The 22,479-nt window shown below is 41.3% G+C and overlaps 1 protein-coding gene across 4 annotated transcripts in view; it reads left to right on the top strand.

Annotated features, from left to right (window-relative positions):
- The first annotated feature begins 11,009 nt into the window (after window positions 1–11,009).
- CRADD (CASP2 and RIPK1 domain containing adaptor with death domain) overlaps window positions 11,010–22,479 on the top strand; it is a 190,235-nt gene continuing 178,765 nt past the window's right edge. For 2 of the 4 annotated variants that reach the window (XR_009265448.1, XR_009265449.1), the window contains exon 1: window positions 12,447–12,750. Coding sequence is in view for 2 of the 4 variants with exons in the window: in XM_058741793.1 (XP_058597776.1) it covers window positions 12,241–12,348; window positions 12,447–12,750 (412 nt within the window). In the remaining 2 variants the exon portion in view is untranslated. Of the gene's footprint in view, window positions 11,134–12,130; window positions 12,349–12,446; window positions 12,751–22,479 lie in introns of those variants that run through there. The other 2 variants (XM_058741794.1, XM_058741793.1) reach the window with 2 other exon arrangements.

The following is a 22,479-nucleotide window of genomic DNA, read 5'->3' as shown; positions in this document are numbered from 1 at the left end:
GACTGAAAAGGTCATTGCTCAGCTACATATTGAGAATTAAATTTGGCAAATGATGTAATTTCATTCCATCAGCGACTAGCTCTGCGACAAGTCACTTCACCTCTCCTGTGCCTCCTGTACTACTTTTTTTTTTTTTTTTTTTAACATTTTTTATTTTTTATTTTTGGGACAGAGAGAGACAGAGCATGAACGGGGGAGGGGCAGAGAGAGAGGGAGACACAGAATCGGAAACAGGCTCCAGGCTCCGAGCCATCAGCCCAGAGCCTGACGCGGGGCTCGAACTCACGGACCGCGAGATCGTGACCTGGCTGAAGTCGGACGCTTAACCGACTGCGCCACCCAGGCGCCCCATTACTTTTGTAACATAAGGGGCCATTTCTCAATTCCTTTCCATGTCCAGAATTCTGCGAGTGGATGATACTGCACATTCTGTGAAAGATCTCATTTCTTTTCAGAGAGATATCATATGTACTAGCTCACTTGACTTTTATGAGAACACAATCCTTCTGTACTGGAGACCTGAATCGTAGAAAGCATGTAATAATCATTGTATAGGGTTCAGCAGAAGGTTCACACATTTAATAATCAACTGACTCTGGACATGCTGTTTTGGGTAATGTCTTGCTGAGCTTGCAGGATGTGCATCATCAGAAGCATATTTTTGGGTGGCCATGCCTTGATTTCTATGTGTTCTCAAAGTGAACCACGACATTCCAGGAAAGGTCCGTGAGCTCTAAATTGAGGCTAAGCTGCCATGACCGTACTCTCTGGGGTGCATATTTCCAGAGAACTTGACTGGTTTTGAAGGGAATAGGGTATCAGGAGGGCAGTAATTAGGATTTAGGATTTTGGGATAAGTCTGACTTATATTTGAATCCTAGCTTTGCCACTTAGCTAGTGGTACCTACTTCCTAAGGCGGTACAAGGATTGAAAAAAGTTAAATGACATGATATGTGTAAAGAATGCCCACAGTTCCTGGGAGGAAGTAAGTGTTCAATAATTATTAGCTTAAAAAATTAAGGTTAGAATTGTTGAGGGCAATTGGATCATCCAAAGCGGGTCTCAGTGAATATGTTATTTTACATACAAACCTGTGTTGTTTTGCATTCTGCTTATTCTCCATATACAGTTGTGTCTTAGGTTTACTAATTGACTGTTTATTTATTTATTTATTTAGTGTGTGAGAGAGAGAGCAGGGGAGGGGCAGAGGAGGAGGAGGAGGAGGAGAGATAGAGATAGAGAGAGAGAGAGAGAGAGTCCCAAGCAAGTTTTGCACCATCAGCACAGAGCCTGACGCGGGACTTGATCTCATGAACCATGAGATTATGACCTGAGCTGAAATCAACAGTCAGACGCTTAATCAACTGAGCCACCCAGATGTCCTGATTCATTGACTTCTTAATTCAAAACCATTTAGGGGTGCCTGGCTGGCTCAGTTGGTAAAGCATGTGACTCTTGATCTTAGGCTTGTGAGTTTGAGCCCCACATTGGGTGTGGAGCCTACTTTAAAAAAAAGAAAAAGAGGGGCCCCTGGGTGGTTCAGTCAGTTGACTTGACTTCTTGACTTTGGCTCAGGTCAGGATCTTGTGGTTCTTGGGGTTCATGAGTTCAAGCCCCACATTGGGCTCTGCGCTGACAGCATGGAGCCTGCTTGGGATTCTGTCTCCCTCTCTCTCTGCTCCTCCCACACTTGCTCTCTCTCTCTCTCTCTCTCTCACAATGAATAGAAATAAACTTGAAAATTTTTTTAAAATACGATAAAAAAAGGAAGAAAATGAACTATTTATTGAGCACCTATTATGTGTCAGACTTTCTTGTAGACACTGGAAGCAGCAAACAAGATAGCAAAGGTCCTTGCTCTTATGGACCCACATGTTAATGGGGAGAGACAGAAAGAAAGAAACAAATAAGTAAGAATAAACAAGCAACAAACAAGAAAATTAACTGATAGTGATAAATGCTGAGAAAAAAATGAAACAAGGTGATGTGATAGAGTCTGGGGAGCAGTTTTAGATCAGGTGTTCAGGGAAGGCCTCTTTGAAGAGGTGACATTTAAAATGTCATGTGAATGACAAGATGGAGCAAAGTTCTAAAGTCTGAGAAAGATAAGAGCGGTAGTGGTGAGGGTGGAGAGAGACATGGCCAGGTTAGGAGATGTGACGATAGAATCAACAGGATTTATTGATGGGTTGGATGGAAGGTGTGAGGGCAAGAGAGGAATCAGAGATGACTCATGGTCTCTGGGTTGATGAGTTAGTGGTACATCTATAGAAGCGAGCAGGTGGGGGAGGAATAGGCTGGGGTAAGAAGAATCAGAAGTCTGGATTTGGAAAGATTGAGTTGCCTGTTGAACTCTGAGTGGAGTTTTCGAGTGGACAACTGGGTACATGAGACCAGAATTAAACGTTTGGGAGTTTTTGTTTTTGTTTTTGTTTTTTTTTGCCTTTAGATAATACTTAATGGACTGAGCTGGATGAGAGTACTTAGGGAAATGAGTACAGTTAGAAAAGAGAAGAGGTTGTAGGAGTATTCTTAAAATCTCAGGTACTTATGACTCATAACAAAACTTCAGAGTAATAACACTCTTGTAGAATTAAAATGAATTGAAAGGAATTTTTGACTTTCTTACATTCTTTGATATATTTTGGGGGCCAAAAAGAAGTCTGGTTTTAATACACCTGTCTTATATTTGCATTCATTTGACCCATGTTTTTGAGTGCCTACTGCCAGGTGCCTTGTTAGGGACTATGTACAAAATGAGATCAAAAGAAACCAATCATGTTATTGGTGAAACATATTTGCTGAACACATGCTGTGTGCATTGTACTAGATGATTTGAGTATAGACCACAAAAATGAAAAATCAATTCTCTGTTCCCAAGAGAAGACAGTCTACCACGGCCACTCAAGAGGAGAACAAACCCCTCAAAAGTCGCAAGGGAAGTGTGTTTCTTTTTTCTTCTACATATGGATGGCCTTTGGTCATTGGCCATTAGGAGGTCTATGTGGGCCAAATGAATTTGGTGAAGTAGGCCACAGTCTAAAACCCATTTTGGTTTCCATGCAACACCCAGTGTTCATCCCAGCAGGTGCCCTTTGACAATAAATTTCATATTAGAAATACATAAATAAATAATAAAATAAACAAAATCCATTCTGTTTTTTCCCCTCCTTTCTACTTCTTGTCTGTGGGAGGGCTTCCATGAGTGGAAAGAAGCTTATTTCAGCCCATCTCATACTTGTGGTTGACTCGTGCTCCAAGCACCCCAGCATTCACATCCTTATTATCTGGGGACAAGCGACAGAGAGAATCCATCAGCACTTTTAATGGCTGATTTCTTTTCCCCATTAAATCAAGCACAGTCTCTCTGAAGAACAGTTCTAATGCTTTCAATATTGATATCCACTGTTTGTTCAGAATTCTATACTTCCTCCATTGCTAGTGGATGGATTGGATCTGTGCCCACTTATCAGCGAAAATGGAAAGGAAAGGAAGCACCTCTTCTGGGCTAATGGTTGTATTTGCTTTATGAAAGATGCAGCTGAATGTTTTGGTGGATTGTTGTCAGAAAGAACAGCCTAGCATCAATTATGCGGAAACAAAAATCATTATATTTAGTAGTCATTGTCTAATTTTTAAATGGACTTTATTAAATAAACCCAGATAAAAGCTTAGTTCATTCAAATACCTGGTACATTTTCTGATAAATCATCCTGGCAGACCCATTGTGATGATGAAGTTCTGCTTGGAAAGAAAGACTCGGTGAGTTCCATGTGAAGTTTTTTGTGGTCAGTGTGGTCAATTGGTAATGGAAATACTTACATTTTTGGGGGGAGATAGGGTCAAAATAATTTTTTGGTGCCTTATGATGTCAGATTTTGTCATCTCAGCCAAATGCTTGGCCATACGCTTAAACGATTTAAAATTTGTGTTCATTGAGAAACGTCTTAACCCTTGTCCCCTGATATCCATATAGTTTGCTTCTTTGTCACTTTCCTTGAACAAGAATAGAAGGTTAGTTACTAAGTTGTTCATCACAAACGTTAATTCCGTTAATTCCTTATGGCTGCTATTGGAAGTGTATGGATTTCTCCTCAAATAATGATACATGATCTGAGCCCAGTAGATATTCAGCAGAGAATTTAGCTATTAAATTTTACCATTCAGAAGACTTCGGTTTGGTTGTTAGCTAGTCATTTAGAGTCTAAATGACACTCATTTACTACTTTTTTTTCCAGTCACTGCATTTAGTTATATCACCAGAAAGTCATTCTGATATTGTATTATTTTGTGTTTTAAGTTGGGTTAATACCGGGAAGGTACATTTGAAGAACATTTTGGTATCTTATACAAAATAACACAGAGAAATCATAGTATTAATTTATCCAGTGTCCCTTATATAAAGAATCACAGGAAAAATTCCTGCTTGAAACCAGCATCAGAGAAATGTTGGTCTTTTTAGATGACTCAGTGTATTTTCTGAGATGGGAACCACAGTACAAATGGTTTTCTCTTTCTATCATGAATGCCAGGAAACTAAGAACTTATTTTCGCATGTCCTAATATCTTTAGGTATCCCAATATCTTAAACTTTTAACTGGCTTCCTATCCATCTTTTACATGTGTGTAGTGCAGGTTTATAATAATTGCAAGTTTTTTGAAGAAAAATAGGAGGCTTTCCCCTCCCCTGGCCCCCTGACCGGGTTTTCTTATCAAAGCACTCTTCCTTCATTGAACTTGTAATATTTTGTAAATATTAATTATTATTTGTCCTTGTTTATGTTTGTCTCCTTCTCTAGACTCTAAGCTCCATAAGACAGAGACCATATCTCTCTTTCAGTATGTTAGCCCTACCTGATCCTAGCACGTAGTAAATGCTCAATAAAAACTTGTAGTCAAATTATGAATGAATTGTGGTAATCCTAGTACTATCAATCACTTAGACTATCAAGTCTTAACATACTTCGAACATCTAGAAATGTTGTTGGGATATTACATAAGTACATGATAACTTGCATGATAATGTATTCAGCTCTTTTAAAAGGTTTACAATTTAGGTTTTTATAAACTGTCCCAGAATTTTTACAATAAGCAATAATTGACCTAAGATCAAAACAAAATATTAGAGAATTTAAGGAATCATTAGAATCCATAACTTAGTAAAAGAGGTATCAATTAGCACACACGATTCATGTAATATTATCTACAGCATTTTACCAAGAGTTATACAGAAAAGGGGATAGCATGGCTGCAGATTCCAAGTATAGTTTTAAGATTTACAGTTAGAGAGATAGATGCTTATATTTCCTTTGACAAATTCTGTTTTTAAATCTTTTTTGGGGGGATGGGAGGGTATGGGAAAGAGTAGCTACATGAGATTCCTGCTGTGTGTTCAGAAAATAGCAAACATGAAATGAGAAATAAGAATTCAGGTTCAGAAGTCTTCATACTGACCTGATGATGGGCAAACCTTTCACCATCTTCTTTTTCTACTTCTTTCCTCTTCTCTTCTGTACCTTTGTTCTTCTCTTTCTTTAGTTGTCCTATCTCCTTAGTCTTCTCTGATCTGTGACAGTTTCATGACTGTGACACTCTGACTAGTGATTGTCAGATGTTTTGTGGAAGGTCTCTCAGTTTGGGTTTGCCTGATGTTTCCTCATGAAAAGACTGAGATTTTGAATTTTGGGGAAGGACAGCAGAGGTGGTATGTCCTTCTTGTCACATCATGTGGGGACAATTGATGTCAATATGATTGGTTTCTCGTGAGGTTTAACCTTGATCATTGGGTTCAGGTGGTGCCTGACAGGTTTCTCTGCTATGAAGTTTTTTTTCTATATTGGTTAGAAGTGCTGTTGTACCCAGATTTACTGAGATGTAGTTGACAAATAAAAATTGTTTACATTTATGGAGCACGTGTGATAGTTTGATATATGTATACGTTGTAGTTGTTTACCACAATCAAGCTTATCGATACATCCATCATGTCACATAGTTATTTTTTTTAATGTATGGTGAAAACATTTAAGATCTACTCTGATAGTAAATTTCAAGTATGCAATGTAGTACTAATGATAGCTACCATACTCTACATTAGATCCCCAGAACTTACTTATCCTTCATTATTCAAACTTTGTAGCATTTGACCAACATCTCCTCATTTTCCCCTCTCCCAACCCCTGGCAACCACCATCATACTCTCTGTATGTATGAGTTTGACTTTTTCAGATTTTGCATGTAAGTGAGATCATGCAGCATTTGTCCATGTCTGGCTTATTTCACTTAGCATAATACCCTCCATGTTCATCCATGTTGTAGTATACGACAAGATTTCCTTCTCTCTCTCTCTCTCTCTCTTTCTTTCTGTTAAGGATATTTTTTAGATCAGTTTAACATTCACAGCAGAACTGAGGGAAAGGTATAGAGATTTGCCGTATGCCCTGTTCCCCATGCATATAGAGACTTCACCATTATCAACATCTTCTTGCAGACTGGTATATTTGTAACAAGTGATGACCCTACATTGACACATCATCATCACCCAAAGTTTATAATTTACCTTTGGGCTCACTGTTTATTTTTTTTTAATGTTTTTTTTTGAGAGAGAGACAGAGACACAGAGAGAGAGAGACAGAGAGAGAAGGAGATACAGAATCCAAAGCAGGCTCCAGGCTCTGAGCAGTCAGCACAGAGCTCAATGTGGGACTTGAACCCACAAACTGTGAGATAATGACCTGAGCTGAAGTCAGATGCTTAACTGACCGAGCCACCCAGGTGCCCCCACTCTTGGTGTTGTACATTCTATGGGTTTGGACAAATGTATAATGACATGGATCCATCATTATGGCATTGCATAGAGTATTTTTGCTGCCCTAAAAATCCTCTGTGATTGCCCTATTCATATTCCCCTCTCAATCACCTGGCAACCAGTGATCTTTTTACTGTCTCCATAGTGTTGTCTTTCCTAGAATGTCATAGAGTTGGGACGTACAGTAGGTAGCCATTTCTGATTGGCTTCTTTCACTTAGTGATATGCATTTAAGGTTCCCCCATGTCTTTTCGTACTTGATAGCTCATTTCTTTTTTTAGGGATGAATCATATTCCACTGTCCAGAAGTATGATGGTATAATCAGCCATTTACCTGCTGAAGGACATCTTGGTTGCCTCCAAATCTGGCAACTATGAATAAAGTTCTATAAACATTTGTGTCAGGTTTTTGTGGGAACATGTTTTCAACTCCTCTGAGTAAACACCAGGAGGGACAATCGCTGGACCATATGATAAGAGTATATTTGGTTTTGTAAAAAACAGCCAAAGTGTCTCCCAAAGCAGCTCTACCATTGGGCATTCCCACTAGCCATGAATGAGAGTTCCTGTTGTTCAACAGCTTCAGCATTCGGTATTGTCAGCGTTCTGGATTTTGGTCATTCTAACAGGTGTGATTTTCTTCTGCTTTAAGGCCAAATATGTGCATATTTAGAATTATACGTACACACACATACACATAATCTCACATTTTCTGTATCCAGCCATCTGCCAATGGACACTTAAGTTGATTCCGTGATGCGGTTATCGTGTATGATGCTGCAATGAACATGGATCTATACTCAGAAATAGGATTGCTGGATCATATGATAGTTCTACTTTTGAGTTTTTTAAGGAATCTCCATACTGTTTTCCATCTTGATGTACTAACAGACTTTTTTTTTTTTAATCAAGAGTTTAAGAGTTATTTTATTTAGTTTCTAAGCTTATGGGATTGATGGAAGCTATCTTGTTAAAATTTCTAATTTTATTGTAAAATGGTAGAGTACATAGTAAGCTATTGATTTTTTTTGGAATTTATTAAAGTTTCTTTTTGACTTAATTCGTGATCTATTTTTGTGACTGTTTCAAGTGTGCTTGAAGAGAATCTATTTTTCTCCATGACTTGATTTCCACATCCATTAAACAGTAAGAAGCAAAAGTGTCCAACTCCTTTGAGTTTTGTTTTGAAAGTTGCAGAACCAAAGACCAAATTGAAAGACAGAAAAATAATACATTTGTTCTTTTTGACTCTTTGTTTTGCAAACTAACAATGGGTTTGACACAAGTAAACATGGTAGGAGAGAGAGAAAAAAGAAAATATCTGTCCTTCCTGAAAATAGATTTGTTACCACTGAGTAACAGGTGCTTAATCCTCTGTGGGGGCACATTTCCAGCCTACGGAGAGGGAATAAACAGAGTGGAGGAGGAATCATCCGTGATAGAGATTCTGGTCTGTTTGATTTTTTCGGGTCTGCTGGTCTTAGATATTTATATGAGTGAAACTGAATCTTTGGCGTGCTGCTCAGAAGTATCACTGTATGCTGATGTGGGGTGGTGATCCGTCAATAGGCTAAGTGATGGCAGTTGGCTAGTAATCAGAAAGCCAGCCTAGTTGCTTAGGGGGCAGCATGAATGCTCATCTAAATTTGCCATAGGAAGAGGAATTTAATGGTCAAGGGCTTCACCTTCGGGATTTAAGTCAAATTCTTAATAGCCAACCTCTTACATTGTTCACCGTCTGGACTCCACAGCCCTCAGCTCCTGCACTAACTCATCTCATGCTGTCTCTTATTCTCTTTCCTTCTCTTCTGTGAACTCTTCATGGAACTCACTATTGGCTCCCTACCTCCCCTGGACATCATCATCACTGTCTCCTTCTAGATCCCAGAAGATCTCAAGTCTTTCCAAGTAGAACAAGTCATTAGGAAGTGTTTTAAACTAGGTAGTTTTATGTGGGTGTGCTTTGTGCCATGTGTTTCAACTTTACTACATGTTTGAAAATGATCAAAGTTTATAGTTGGAAAAACTACACCCAAAAGTCTGTAACCTCAGCTATTGCTAGTATCACGAGAGGTCTGCACTTTATCTGGCTGAAGGCAGAGGATGTTTCTAATACCTGTCCACATACAAAAGATAAATCTTGTCCAAGAAAGGAAAGCAATTCCAGAGGGGAAAAAAAGGAAAAAAAGAGGAAGAGAGTGAAGAGAGTACTAGGAACTCAGGACTATCAAGAGTAGGAGGTGGCACCAGAATGATCCGCCAATGTTTTGGCTGTCATTAGAATAACAGACTCTTCACCATGCATACTGTGTACTGAAAGGGCATGAAGTTGGAAGGACCTGGTTAGAATTCAGGTTTTTCTACATATAGCTGTGAAATTTTGGCTAGGACATTCGAGCATTTTGATTCTACAGTATTCACATATGTAAAATGCTAGTAATAATACTTGTCACCTATGTAAAAAAATTGTCACTGCTGGTTTAATAAAATTAGAAGGTTTTGAGGAGGGAGGTTTAGAATTGTTTTCCGCTGACTTGCTTACAAAGATATTTTCATCTTCCACTAGAGGTGTTGGTTGAGAAAACCTTTATAGAAATAGTGATATTTGAGGTTTTTTTTCCTGTTACTGTCAACCAATTTTTAGCAGACATATGACTTTCTGCATATATCACCCAACTGATTTAAAAGTGAATCAATGAATGTATTTATTGATTGCCTCATTTCATAAAAGAATTCAGGAAGGACCCTGATATTGATATTCTGCCATCTTTCTATATTTGGATCATGCATTTGTCTTGCCTTCCAAATGAAAAATGTGGTGAACTCAGAAGATCACCCCCCCAGTATCAGCTGCTGTCTTTTTAGAATGTCTTTGCGTTTCAGAAGTTGGAAAACTCCAAACTTCATGCCCCAGACACCTTTGCTGCTAATGTTCTGCATGCAAAGTAGGTTTTACCAATTGCATGCATCAGAATAAGATTTGCAGGTGCGGTTTTGATGCTGTTGGCAATTACGGCTGTGGAGACCTTGGTTTTTCTGCAGCAGTGTTTCCATGTCCAGTTACTTGCTCTGTCAGTGCTGAGACGAGGTGGGGACTGTGGAGTGGTGGCTTCCTGACGACACCTTCCAAATTGTGGCCATGAGTCAGTTAGGCAATGTTGTTGAGGGAGTCATTTTTGGACGGCCAGGACTTTTCCAGCCTTCCTTGTGAATGTCCCCAATTTTCTGTGGCAAATCCCTTACTGTCTAGAGTAGCAGATTGCTACAACTGAATCATGACCGACTGACTTGTAATCTCTTTGTGGGCAGGAACTCTGATATAAAATGATATAAACAATCCTACATTTTTAGAGGAGGGAAAAAGATGACAATTAAGTGAAAGTTTTAATAAGATAGTAATACGTGCTACAGATAAAAACAAAGTTGGAATAGAGATGGGGAGTGCAGGGGCGCCTGGGTGGCTCAGTCGGTTGAGCGTCCGACTTCAGCTCAGGTCACGATCTCGCGATCTCGAGGTCCGTGAGTTCCAGCCCCACTTCGGGCTCTGGGCTGATGGCTCAGGGCCTGGAGCCTGCTTCTGATTCTGTGTCTCCCTCTCTCTCTGCTCCTCCCGCGTTCATGCTCTGTCTCTCTATCTCAAAAATAAATAAATGTTAAAAAAAAAATTTTTTTTTAAATAAAAAAAGAGATGGGGAGTGCAGGAGATGAATGTTGCAATTTTAAATGTTTGTTTATTTTGAGAGAAAAGAATGTGAGCCCGGTAGGGGCAGAGAGAGAGGAAGAGAGAATTCCAAGCAGGCTTTGCGCTGTTAATGCAGGCACCGATGAGGGGCTGGATCCTACCAACCTTGAGATCTTGATCTGAGCTCAAATCAACAGTCTGCTGCTTAACCACTAAACCACCCGGGGGCCCCAATGTTGCAATTTAAAATAGAATGGTCATGGAAGCCTTCCCTGACAAGGTACGCGAATTGTGTGCAAGGCCCTGGTGGAGTTCTAGGACTAAAATGCAATTATCCAATTACTCCTTTCCTTAGATAACCCGCTAAATGATGCTACTATTTTTCCATCTCAAGAAGCTGTATTGTTTACCCACAGCAAACATGGCGAAAAAGGCTTCAATCTGACGCTTGGGTCCCCCAATAAAAATGCTCACAGCGCTTCCTGTGTTTGCCCTCAACAAAGATGGCGATACCACTTCCTGTTCAGGGCTTTCGCCTGCAACAAAGATGGTGCTTATGGTACAGGTTCCCTAACAGTCTGGATTCCGGTTGCGTTTTTTTTTTTTTTTTTTTTTTTTTTCCTTTCAATATACGTGTTTGCAGACGTAAGTAACAGGAAACCAGAAACCCGTATCCATTTTTTTCTCGAAGGCCCCGCACTGTGGTGTCTGCGGCCTGGGCACTGCTTGGCTCCCCCGCCCACGTAACTTGTTGGCGGCGTTTCCGAGCCCGACCGGGTTGGGGTGGCGGTGGGGGGTGCCGGGGCCGCTCCCGCTTCTGTCCGCTGTGAAGTTCATTCCCAGCACCCTCGTTTTAGCTTGTCAGGTTGCCCCGAGAATCTCTCATAGTTCTTCCCGTTCGTAATACAACAGGATTTCAGCTGGCGAGGCAGGGAATAAAAGTTCCAAATACGCTCTGGCAGCCAAAAGTGCACACCCTCCCCCTCACCTGCCACCTCTCAGACTTCACCGAGGGCTACTCGACGGGGTGGGGTCGGGTCACCGGCCGGTGGTACTTTCTGTGGGTGCCTGGAAGCCCCATGTGCCGCGTCCTCCCCTCCCCCATCCCCGCCGCTTCTTTACATCCACGGCTTCCGCACCGGCGCCCTGGAGTCCACGGGCAGTGGCCGTTAAATCGTGCACGGCTACTGACCAGGAGTGGCGTGTGGACATTTTTTTCTTGTAGAGAAAAAGAAGATCCCCATTAAATGTCCCATGCGTGTGTGGTCCTGGCAGTGTAGTCATAGGGATTCGGAATTCTTAGAGGGAAGGGGTGGAGTCTGTGACCATATGTAAGGTTTATCATAGACTGGGCATACACAATATTTTTCTTGAAGGTGATGGTGTATAGGGCTTTTTTTTGGGGGGGGGGGGGGAAAGAACCTTAGACTCACTGGTACCTACTGGGCTCTGGTGCTCACTCCCATTGTGGTACAGGTTCAGCAAATGCCCATGGTCAGAAGGGCACCTTGCATGCGTATTGGCAGTTAACTCTGGTATTGGGCATCTCTGATGAAGGCAGTGTTAAAATAAAGCCACTGCTTCTTTTTAAGTATGTTAAAATGAAATGCTGCTCTGTAATTCTCCCATCAAAGTTGCTTTTTTTTTTTTTAAAGCAGGGTCTCTGACCCAGGTTTTTCCAAATCTCTTTATCAAGCAAGGAATCGAGCTAGGACCCCACTGTGAGGAAAGTAGAAACAGAAAAGATGATTCATGTTCAGGGTTGTTCGTTATGTTCGGAAACGTTCAAAATTAATTTGCCTTGACTTAACAGCCAGGGACTATACACCGTGGTCTGACACTCAGCTAAGATTCAAAGAGGTACCTGACCTTAAGGAGTTTGCCTTGCATGCAGGACACTGTCTTTGGGGGTTGGTCAGCGGTCCTGTAATCTGAGCTGTTATTCTGTCTTTTCCCAGGGAGAGATGGAGGCTAGAGACAAGCAGGTGCTTCGCTCCCTTCGCCTGGAGCTGGGTGCCGAGGTACTGGTGGAGGGACTGGTTCTTCAATATCTTTACCAGGAAGGAGTCTTGACGGAAAACCATGTTCAGGAAATCAAAGCTCAAGCCACAGGCCTCCGGAAAACAATGCTGCTGCTGGATATCCTACCTTCCAGAGGTCCTAAAGCATTTGATGCATTCCTAGAGTCCCTGCAGGAATTTCCCTGGGTTAGGGAGAAGCTGGAGAAGGCAAGGGAAGAAGCCATAACTGAGCTGCCTGCAGGTAGGCCTCAAAAAGATCATTTGATTTCAGTTGCAAAATTGTTGAAACTGCCCTTTGGATGTGAAGTTGGGGTTTTAGGCTGGGAGTGGGTAAGGAGTTTGGACTGAAGGCACATGGTATTGGAGGCACAGGATGAGGATGTGGAATTAGGAAGTGCGGGGAAGGAAGGAAGAATGAACCATGATTGCGAGGGTGGGAAGGGAGGTCAGAGAATACATTTAGAAATGCTTCCAGGGAAGCTTGGCAAGTCACTTGGGAGGCATGTTCTCATCTGAGAGCCAGGTCATATCTCAGCCCTTGGCATTGGGAGCCATTTGGAAAGTGCAGATGGGAAAGCAGGCATTAGGCCCACTGATAACTGATTCGTGGGGTGCCAGAGCTGCTGGCTGGAAAAGGTCAGCTTCGGGAAGGAGGAGACAGCCTCTAGGAAGGCACGCCTTGCACCTGTTCCCTAAGCTGTCCTACATGGCCAAAGGGGATTATTTGGAAAGCTGCTTAAGTAAGTTTTTAAAGGTTACAATTTAAAGTCGTTCTTTTTTGTTTGGCTTTGTTCAGACACCCGGAGTATTTAATGTTAGAGGGTCAGTAGTTGGGAGAGGGTCTCATTTCGATTTTAAGGTAAGTTGGAAGCTACGGAGAAGAGAAACAGTCCTGGTGCTATTAGCATGGCTTGTAGCAGGAAGATGTGCTATGAAACACTTTCCCTCTAACACTTCCATGACATTTACTGTTTTACAAAGATGGAGAAGCAGAGAATTGAACTGGCAAAAAAATAAAAATAAAAATAAATAAATCTATACATAAATAAAATAAAAACAAATCAATTAAAAAAGAAAGAAAATAAGTAGTTTCAAGTTGACTTGCAAATTTTTAACAGGAAGTCAACATTCTCTTTAGTTTTTAAAAGCAGTGATAGAACTCCTCTGAGACGGTAGTCCTCAGACTTTGTTGTTGCAGTTTTAAACATACCAACCTAACTGGTTAAAAAACAAATAAGGAATCAAAGACCAATCTTAATTATTTTTGCCCCATGGACCTCATATTTTATTTTTGTTTTTTGTTCATGGACCTCATATTTTGAATGATTTTTCAGACCACACATACTAAGTAATCATGACTACCTCTTCTATTTTTATTAATGGCATATGTCTGAATATCTGCTCTGCATGAGATAACCGCTTAATGTAAGAGGGCTTGGTTAAATCCTAGTGGAAAAAGCAAACATATTTTCATTTTCTAGCATGACCAAATTATAGGTAAATGTATGTTTTAGGCATTCTGAAATACTGAAAATAGCTGTCCTTTGAGGACCACAGGAATTCTCAAATTCGACTGTCCTTACAAAATTAAATACTCCAGGTATGTGAACAAATTGAAGCTAAAGTGTCTAAGACGTATCTACCACTTTACTGAAAACAGAATAAATAACATAGAACTGGGGACACGTGAAGAAAAATAGGGTATCCAGTGTCTTTTCCTGGTATTTGACTTTGAGATTCCTCTTTGCACTAAACAGTTGGAAACAACAAAACAGGCAAACTGAGAGGCTGTTGCTACCAAAATATTTAATTTAATTTTGTAATCATTTGAGGTGATGTAAGTGATGTGAGGTGATGTAAATTGTCCTGTTGTATGTTGTTCATAGAGGTGTGACCCTATTTTCATTTCTTCAGATTTATTCAGAGAACAAGAAAAAAAAACTATGATTTATTTTTACCAAATGGTGAAAGTTACACAGAAGCCGAGAGCAAGATAGTTTTTTTTTTTTAAGTAAGCAGAATGAAACAGTTTAACGTGAGAAAAAATTGAATGTGTCTGTGTGAAAAATAATATCGATTTGTTAATTCTGTGGAAGTGTTCAAATGAACGATAGGTTGGCCTCTGTAGACATTGAATACTCTTAACTGTCCTACTTTTTGTTGAGCAACATAGCTATTGAAAAATGTTTTGAAGGGAGAGTTTGATTTACATGTATTTCTCTATATCTTCTACAATGATAATCACATAAACTCACTTTTAAAATAACTTTTGTTAATTATTGAGTATTTTAAGCAAGATTATAAAATATAAGTAAGGTGTGGAGAAAAACGGCACAGAGAACACCTGCTTCCCCATTGCTCAGTTTTTTAAAAAAATATAACAAGGGCGCCCTGGTGGCTCAGTTAAGCGTCCGACTTTGGCTCAGGTCGTGATCTTGCGGTTAGTGAGTTCAAGCCTGTGCGTTGGGCTCTGTGCCGACAGCTTGGAGCCTGGAGCCTGCTTGGGATTCTGTGTTTCCCACTCTCTCTGCCCCTCCCCCACTCACGCTGTCTCTCTCTCTCTCTCTCTCTCTCTCTCTCAAAAATAAACATTAAAAAAAAATTTAAAAAAAAATCACCATTGCCTTTGAGGACCCTGGATGCTCCTCCTAGTCCTAGCTTAGCCCCAAAGCCCACTTACTGATAAATCCTAGATTTGGAATTTATCATTCCCTTCTTTACTTTGTAGTTTTCCCTCTCATAAAAATCACTTTTAATATCCACACGTTATGGAAAGTCCACTATACCAAAAGTTTTAGCAAGATATATAAAGATATAAATTTAAAAAATATATAAAGTGTGTGTGGGAGGGTAAAAGATGGAAGAGATGGTATATTTTAAAGGAGCTGTTAGTTAATAGCCTTCTTTTATTTGGGACCTTAAACTTTCAGTGTTTAATTAAGTTGATGGCAATATTTTAATTCTATAGTTAATTGGGACTTAATTGAAAACCTATACACACACACACACACACACATTTTTTTATATATATAAAAAAAATATATATATATATATATTTTTAAATCCTGGAAAGAGTATCAGAGTTGAGATGCCTTCAATTTCATGTTCCCGCAAAAACACAGATGGACCCAGAGGTCTATTTCCCCCGGACCCTGTGCTTTTCCAGTGTTGTAAGAGAGTAGTTTTAATAAACTTTTAAAGAGTCCATTTAAATCTTGTAAAGGCATTTTTTGAATTTTGAGGGATTAAACTGTTGGAAAATGTGGAGCTTATATATTCTGTGTATACATTAACCTCGTCTGATCTTTTACTCACTTTGTTGTTAGTAATTAATTTGTGTAGGTTTGGTGGTCTCCTCTTAGGAGGCCTGAGAACAAATGGGCTGAAATACCTATTTCTCTTTGGCCAAGAGCCTGCAACTTCTCCAAGAAAGAACTGATTTCATTTGATTAAAAAGCATTTTTGTTTTGGTCTTCTCCAAGAATCCTGGTTTTCCCTTTGCTTGTTTAATTTCTGTGTTTCGCTGTAAATTCTGAGCTGCCTCAGAAGGCCTTATTTGGTGATTGATCCTAGTTAGTTGGTTTTTATTTATATTCTGGGTGTAATTTTTTAGAGAAAAATCAAGTTGTATCTTAATCCCTTCTGGTCTCTTAAATCCCACCCTTATCAAATCCAGAAACATGAAGAAATACCTTAAAGCTTTGATTCCTTCAGTCTGCCTAGATGATAGGTTTTCCTGTCTCTGTTAAAAAAAAAAAAAGTCTAAGATGTTAATGGATAATTGATTTTGTGTTTTTCTCACCTTGTAAGGACTCTTAATATTTTGAAAAAGGATTTCTGGCAATAAAATTACTTAATCCAGTTTGGCACCGTGGAAGGGACACTTCATAGTGTGTCCCTTGCTAGCCAAGGTCACACAGTAGACAGTAGATCAGCTGGCAGTCCTCCCTGGGCTCCTGTCTGGTCTTTTAGGAGATGAGAACAGGGCTGAATCTGGATGTAGACAGCATGTGCCCGCCTGCCTGGCTTCCTACTGCTCATGGGCCCTGTCTGCTGACAAGCTGTCTCTAGTGCTTGAGCTAATCTGGATCTGGAAAGGAGGTTTATGGGCAGCCCCAGTCTCACCAGCTGGTAGGACTTAGCCTAAGTCACGGTGGGAGGGACTCCTGCGCCCCGGGACTCTCTGTTCCAAGGTGTTGGCCCTGTTTGTGGGACTAGGTCTCTGCTGTGATTCTCACTTAACAGTCAGCCTGGCAACTTTGCCTTTAACTCTAGTCTTCTGTTAGACTTGGGAGTGTTTTTCTCCCCCCTCCTCCGGAGGCTAGATTCCTGCTTTATGTCCTCTTAGCCACTGGCAAGGATGAAGAACAGCAGTCTTGGAACACAGCTCGGTGCCTCATATGTTAGCATCAGCTGCTTCAACTCTCTAGCCTCCTGAGGCTATTTGCTTCAGCTTTGCTTGAGTTTGAGCTGGTCCCCGCCACTGACCCTATGCCCTGACACCGTGGCCACCCTCACGTCCTGCCCTGCAGGACGCAGGACGGGCCTGTTTCTCCTCTACCCACGGGCTCCAGGGCTCTGTCTGTCCCTTTTGGAATATGACCGTGCAGAGGCACATCGGCTACCCTCTCAAGATACACTCTGGCTCTCAGATGTATGCTTGGATACATCTGAAGTTACTGAGCAATAATGGCAAAAATCTCAGGGATTGTAGTAGGTTTTTTGGAACAATTTCTAGCCTGGGATTCTCCGGTCGTTACCATGAACGAGCCCTACTCTGCATATGTAAGTTCAGCGTTGATCTCAGTTTTTCCAGCTTGTGGTCTATCCAGACACTTGTGTGGCTGAGTAGAGTTCACTTTATGGCATCCTGTGTGCTTGAGAGGGAGTGGTGGGTCAGCATCCACGGTAAGACCCTTCGCTGTGGTGAGGGCGGAGTCTACAGAGAGCCCCATCGTGACCATCATGTCCTTCCTGAGGGCCAACTAGATACCAGGCGCTAGGAAATAAAGTCACGTGAAGGGCCTCCAGATCAACTGAGGGGATTCACTGTTCATTCAACAAATATTGAGTGTCGACATTAGGTGCTAGGATATTATGGGAAACAAAGCCCGTATGCTTCTGGAGCTCACTGTATTCTGTATTCTGACGTGGATAGGCAGCAAGCAGATGAGGGGATGCTGTGGGTGTGTGTGTGTGTGTGTGTGTGTGTGTGTGTGTGTGTGTATGTGTGGTGAGGGAGGGCTTTGCAGACCGCGCGGGGTGGTCAGAGACAGTCTTTCCGCTGTGATGACACAGAGCAGAGACCTGAATTCTGCAACAGAGTGGGTACCGAGAGGAAGAACGTTTCAGATAAAGGGGACCACAAAGGCGCAGGAGCTCCAGTGGGAGCCCTCAGTGACAGTGTGGCTAGAGCCCAGGCCTGTCTGGGATAATAACCTCCCTCATGGAGAGATGAGTCAGGCTGCGTGTCAGCAAAGGCCCAGTCTTGGTCATTTGTTGTTGTGCTTCCCCAAATGTGAGATGCGTGCACAGCCATGATGTTGGGTAGTTCTTAAAATGATTTTAGGTGATGTGCAGATATGGGAGTGAATCTCATGGCGAGAGAGTCATTTCCTTTTTCTTTCTGTTTCAATCCTGAGGATTTCCAAATGAAAGCCTCCCTTTGCTGTAATATATCTCTTGACACTTGCCAGTTTTTCTTTTTAACAACGAGAAAGAGGTCCTTATGCCTAAAGCCTTCTGTGGACAACAGTATTTAGCTAGATTTGAGTTGTGTTGCCTTTTTTCCCTTATATTAATCTCATGGTCTCCTTCCATTTATGGCAAGTAAAACTGTTTTCTATGAACTTACTTTTATTTTTTTTTTACATTTTATTTATTTATTTTTTTTGAGAGAGAGACAGAGCACAGGTGGGGGAGAGGCAGAGGGAGAGGGAGACACAGAATCCGAAGCAGGCTCCAGGCTCCGAGCTGTCGGCACAGAGCCTGAGGCAGGGCCCGAACTCACAAACCGTACGATCATGATCTGACCTGAAGTCGGAGGCTTAACTGACTGAGCCACCCTGGCGTCCCCTTACTTTTATTTTTTTTTTAATGTTTATTTATTTATTTTGAGACGAGAGCGAGTGAAAGGAGGAGGGGCAGAGAGAGAGGGAGAGAGAGAACCCCAAGCAGGCTGTGCACTGTCAGTGCAGAGCCCAACGTGGGGCTCGAACCCACAAACCGTGAGATCATGACTTGAGCTGAAATCAAGAGTTGGACGTTTAACTGACGAAGCCACCCAGGCATCCCGTGAAGTTACTTTAAAAAACACGTAGCTTTTATTTAGGTAAAAATGAGTCACTTGAAGAAAAATACTATGAAATAATGGTTTGAAGATGTGGCAAAAAATTGTAAAGATTCTTCCCACACATTTTCTTATTTAAAAAGACAGGAGTTTGGGGCAGAAACCATCCCCTGGTCGTGTAGTTGGGGAAGGAAGGCTCCAGCTATAGTTCATGTAGAAGATGGTGCCATATTCAAGGCACTTTATTGTTTTTCTCATTCAGATTATGCAGAGTGGCTGGGAATTGGTTAAATTTATTAGTAGAATTGCCAGAATGACTGAATTTTAATTTTTCTAAGTTCTAAACATGTTCATTTGCTAGTGTACCAGAGTCAGCAAGGTGGAGACATATTCTGGTATTCCAGAATTTTAGGCTGGGAGGGACTCATAGATCATCTAATTTTTCTCTGAGAAAGCTGAGGCCTGGGGAGATTAAGTCAGCTTGCCCATGATTACATAGCTAGTTAATGTAATTTATTGTTGAACTAGAATCCAGGCCTCCCAACTCTTGATTTAGGATTTTTTTTGCTATTCTTGGCTCCCCACTGGGTTTCAAGTGGAATTGTATTATGCTGTTGTGTTAATAATTGAAATAAGCTTTTAAAAAATTATAGTAATGCTTTTTGTTTTAAGAGGAAAAATTTTAAGGGCTTTTAGAGGTGTACTGGGATAAGATTTTGCTAAAATATTTTATTTTTATTAATGCTAATTTTAATCATTTAAAAGGAAATTTTGATAGTTTAGTACTGCATTTTATCAGAAGATTTCTCCCCCTGCTTCTGCAAGGCTGACATAAAGGGAGAGTGGAAGACTTTTATCGAGTATTTATGGGACTGATGAAATAATGCATCTGTTGGCAGCTAATTGTAGCTCTTTCTAGGAATAGCAAACATGTGACAGGCCTCTCCCCAGCAGGATGCTTCCATTTCACTTTAAAAAATGGATTTTATGTTCTTTTCTCTTAGAAATTCTCACCGTGACTTTTTTCTCCCTCCTGTGGATGTATGGGCCACTCGGCTACATCAATCACCCTATTGACTATCGTGGTTGATTTAGCTTGTTGTTTCTCGGCCCTGGCTTTAAAACATTACTGATCCCTAGACTCTGACGCAAGCCAATTCGTGCCAAAATCTATGGAGGTGTGATCTGGGCAGTGGTAGTAAGACACACACACACACACACATACACACACGCACACTCACACATGCATTTGCACACCCATGCATGTGTACACAAGCAAGCACAGGGACATGCGCAGATGCCTCAGTGAGGTCGTTGCGGAATGCAGCCAGGATTGAGAACCTTGAAATCAGACCAGCTGATTAGGTGCGTGGCTCCTTTGTCACTTGTTGTTCCCCAGGTATGAACTTCCCAAAGTCGTGTGCTTGCTTGAAGAGTTGTTCTTGTTTTCTGGTGAGGTGAGGTGGAAAGGTGGTAGGAATGGAGATGTAGAAGGATACGTAGTTTTGTTTTGATTAAAAACAAGTGTTTTTAATTCTTTGAATTTCTTGAACTGTGTTGCTCAACAATGTTCCAGAACCTTAGACCCTACACAGGTGTGACTCTGCTGCCAACATATAAATCCATTAGAAGAACCCTGGGGGGATATACAGGCTTGATGTACTGGGAATGGCTTAGCCAGTGAAATAACTACCATAATATTTATTGGCAGCTTTACTTTGTGCCAGGAACTGGTCCAGGTCCTTTGCATTTATTAATTCATTTAATTCTGGCAATAACGTGGTGAGACAGGTGGTGGTATTATTACCGTTATTGCACGGAGATGTTTAGTCATGTGCTCAGGGTCATACAACCCAGTAGGGCCAAATTTGGAATCCAGGCACTTTAAAGCCTGCTAATTCATGGCCTATAAAAACACATTTTCAAGGTACGCTTTTCTCTCCCCCCTAATTCTGACAACCGGTGGCTGCTCCAGAGCCCATCATTTGCCAGCCCCCAGTGTTCTTCCCTCCCCTACTCCAGTCACTCCCAGGCGTGCAGCCCGAGGGACTTCTCTTTCTCTTTACTGCCTATTGTCAGAAGACTAAATTCTGGCTGGTATGTCTCTCTCCCCCGTCTCTTATTTTATTCTTTTTTGGGGGGTGAGGTCTAATGTGAGGCCACATGGGGTCAAGGGACAGAGCCCCTGGGTTGCTCCTATCCCGGCTTGCTACCTTGAGAGTAAAAAAAGACTAAATCTTCTTGGCTGTGATTAGGAGATGGTGTATTGGCTCTCCTGATACTGGAATCAGGTTCCACTTTTGCAGCTCTTAAATCTTGCTATCGAGAGGCGAAAGCCATCAGTTCTAATAACCAGCTTTTCCGATGGCACAACCTCAGAGTTTAACCGTATGCTTAGCAAGGTAGCTTTCTATTTTTACGGGTGTCGTTCAAACTTGTAGGCCGTTGTTGTAGCTGCAGGAATGTTTGCCTTTGCTTAATTTTAATAGGCAGCTGTGTTTATACTTGTTGCTCAGTTTGAACAGTAAGGAGTATATGTATATGCTTCTTTGGAGGACTTTTCCCCCAGGGGGGGGAAAAAGGGTACATTGTACTTTTCCAAACAGTAAATTTTAATTGAGAAGGAAATGTGACCTCTAAAAGAAGTTTAGTCCTAGGCTTTATTTTTGTTAATGTTATAAAAGAAATCTTAACTCCTTGTAAGAAGTGCCAAGTTGACAATTCCTGGAAATGTTCGTGTTCTATTTATGCTCAGAGAGGGTGGTGACGCTGTTACCAAAATAATACTGCTGAGATGTAGTAAGTGGCAAAGGAGAGCTTTGTGGTTTCATAACCTAAATATGAGACTTTTAAAGCACGTCTCAGTTCCACCATTTGTATATAAGGTGTAAGGTGCTGAGTGATAATGACCAAGTTGTTAGGAGACTTGCAGAGGCAGTAGAGCATGTCTGCTGGGACTTGCCCCATTGTTCGAACTACTGTGGAAGGTTAGCGCCAGAAGGGACCTCAGAGACCCCCACTGTACAGATGAGGAAACTCAAAGATGTAAGTCACTCTGACAGCATGTATGTGAACTCTTTGGTTCAAGCAGTAGACCTCTCGCTAACGTAGGCAAAAATAGGAATTTCTCTGACGTACACTGGATTATTCACAACTTTGAGAGAATTGCTAAAATTTCAGGGCCCAGTAAGGTGGGAATGAGGCACCTCTGGGCATCTCTGGCCATTGGTGTTCCTCCTCTGAGTCCCTCCACCTTGCCGTCTCTCAAGATTCAGGGACTGACTGGCCTAGGTTGAGTCCTGAGCCCTTCGTTTAGGACACCAGAGTCACCTGGAGTGGGAAAGGGACAGATCCAAACGAAAGAGGTGAAAGCTGGTTAAGACATGTCCACCATACTATATCATTCCCATTGTTTTTATATTGAACCCATTCTATAGTTGTGGACCTGGAAAAAAATGAAAGCCCTTTAAAGGAAGGAGAATGTTCTACGTCTTAGTCTTAGTATAGCAAGGCTGAGGTCGAAGGCCAGAGGTAGTAGGAAAAGTAGAGGAGAACAATTTTGAGAGCAAGGTAGGTCTTCTGAAACCTTTCCAAAATGAGAAGATGTTCGGAAAAAACAGATTTGAGAATGTTGAAGTAGGTGGTAGAAAGAGAATTTGGATTGGGTTCTGGCCTCAGGGC

This window comes from Neofelis nebulosa, chromosome 8 (genome assembly GCF_028018385.1).
Source record: "Neofelis nebulosa isolate mNeoNeb1 chromosome 8, mNeoNeb1.pri, whole genome shotgun sequence".
In the NCBI taxonomy this organism is placed as follows: domain Eukaryota; kingdom Metazoa; phylum Chordata; class Mammalia; order Carnivora; family Felidae; genus Neofelis; species Neofelis nebulosa.
The sequence above is the reverse complement of the archived record's forward strand: the minus strand, read 5'-3'. Positions and strand labels throughout refer to the sequence as shown.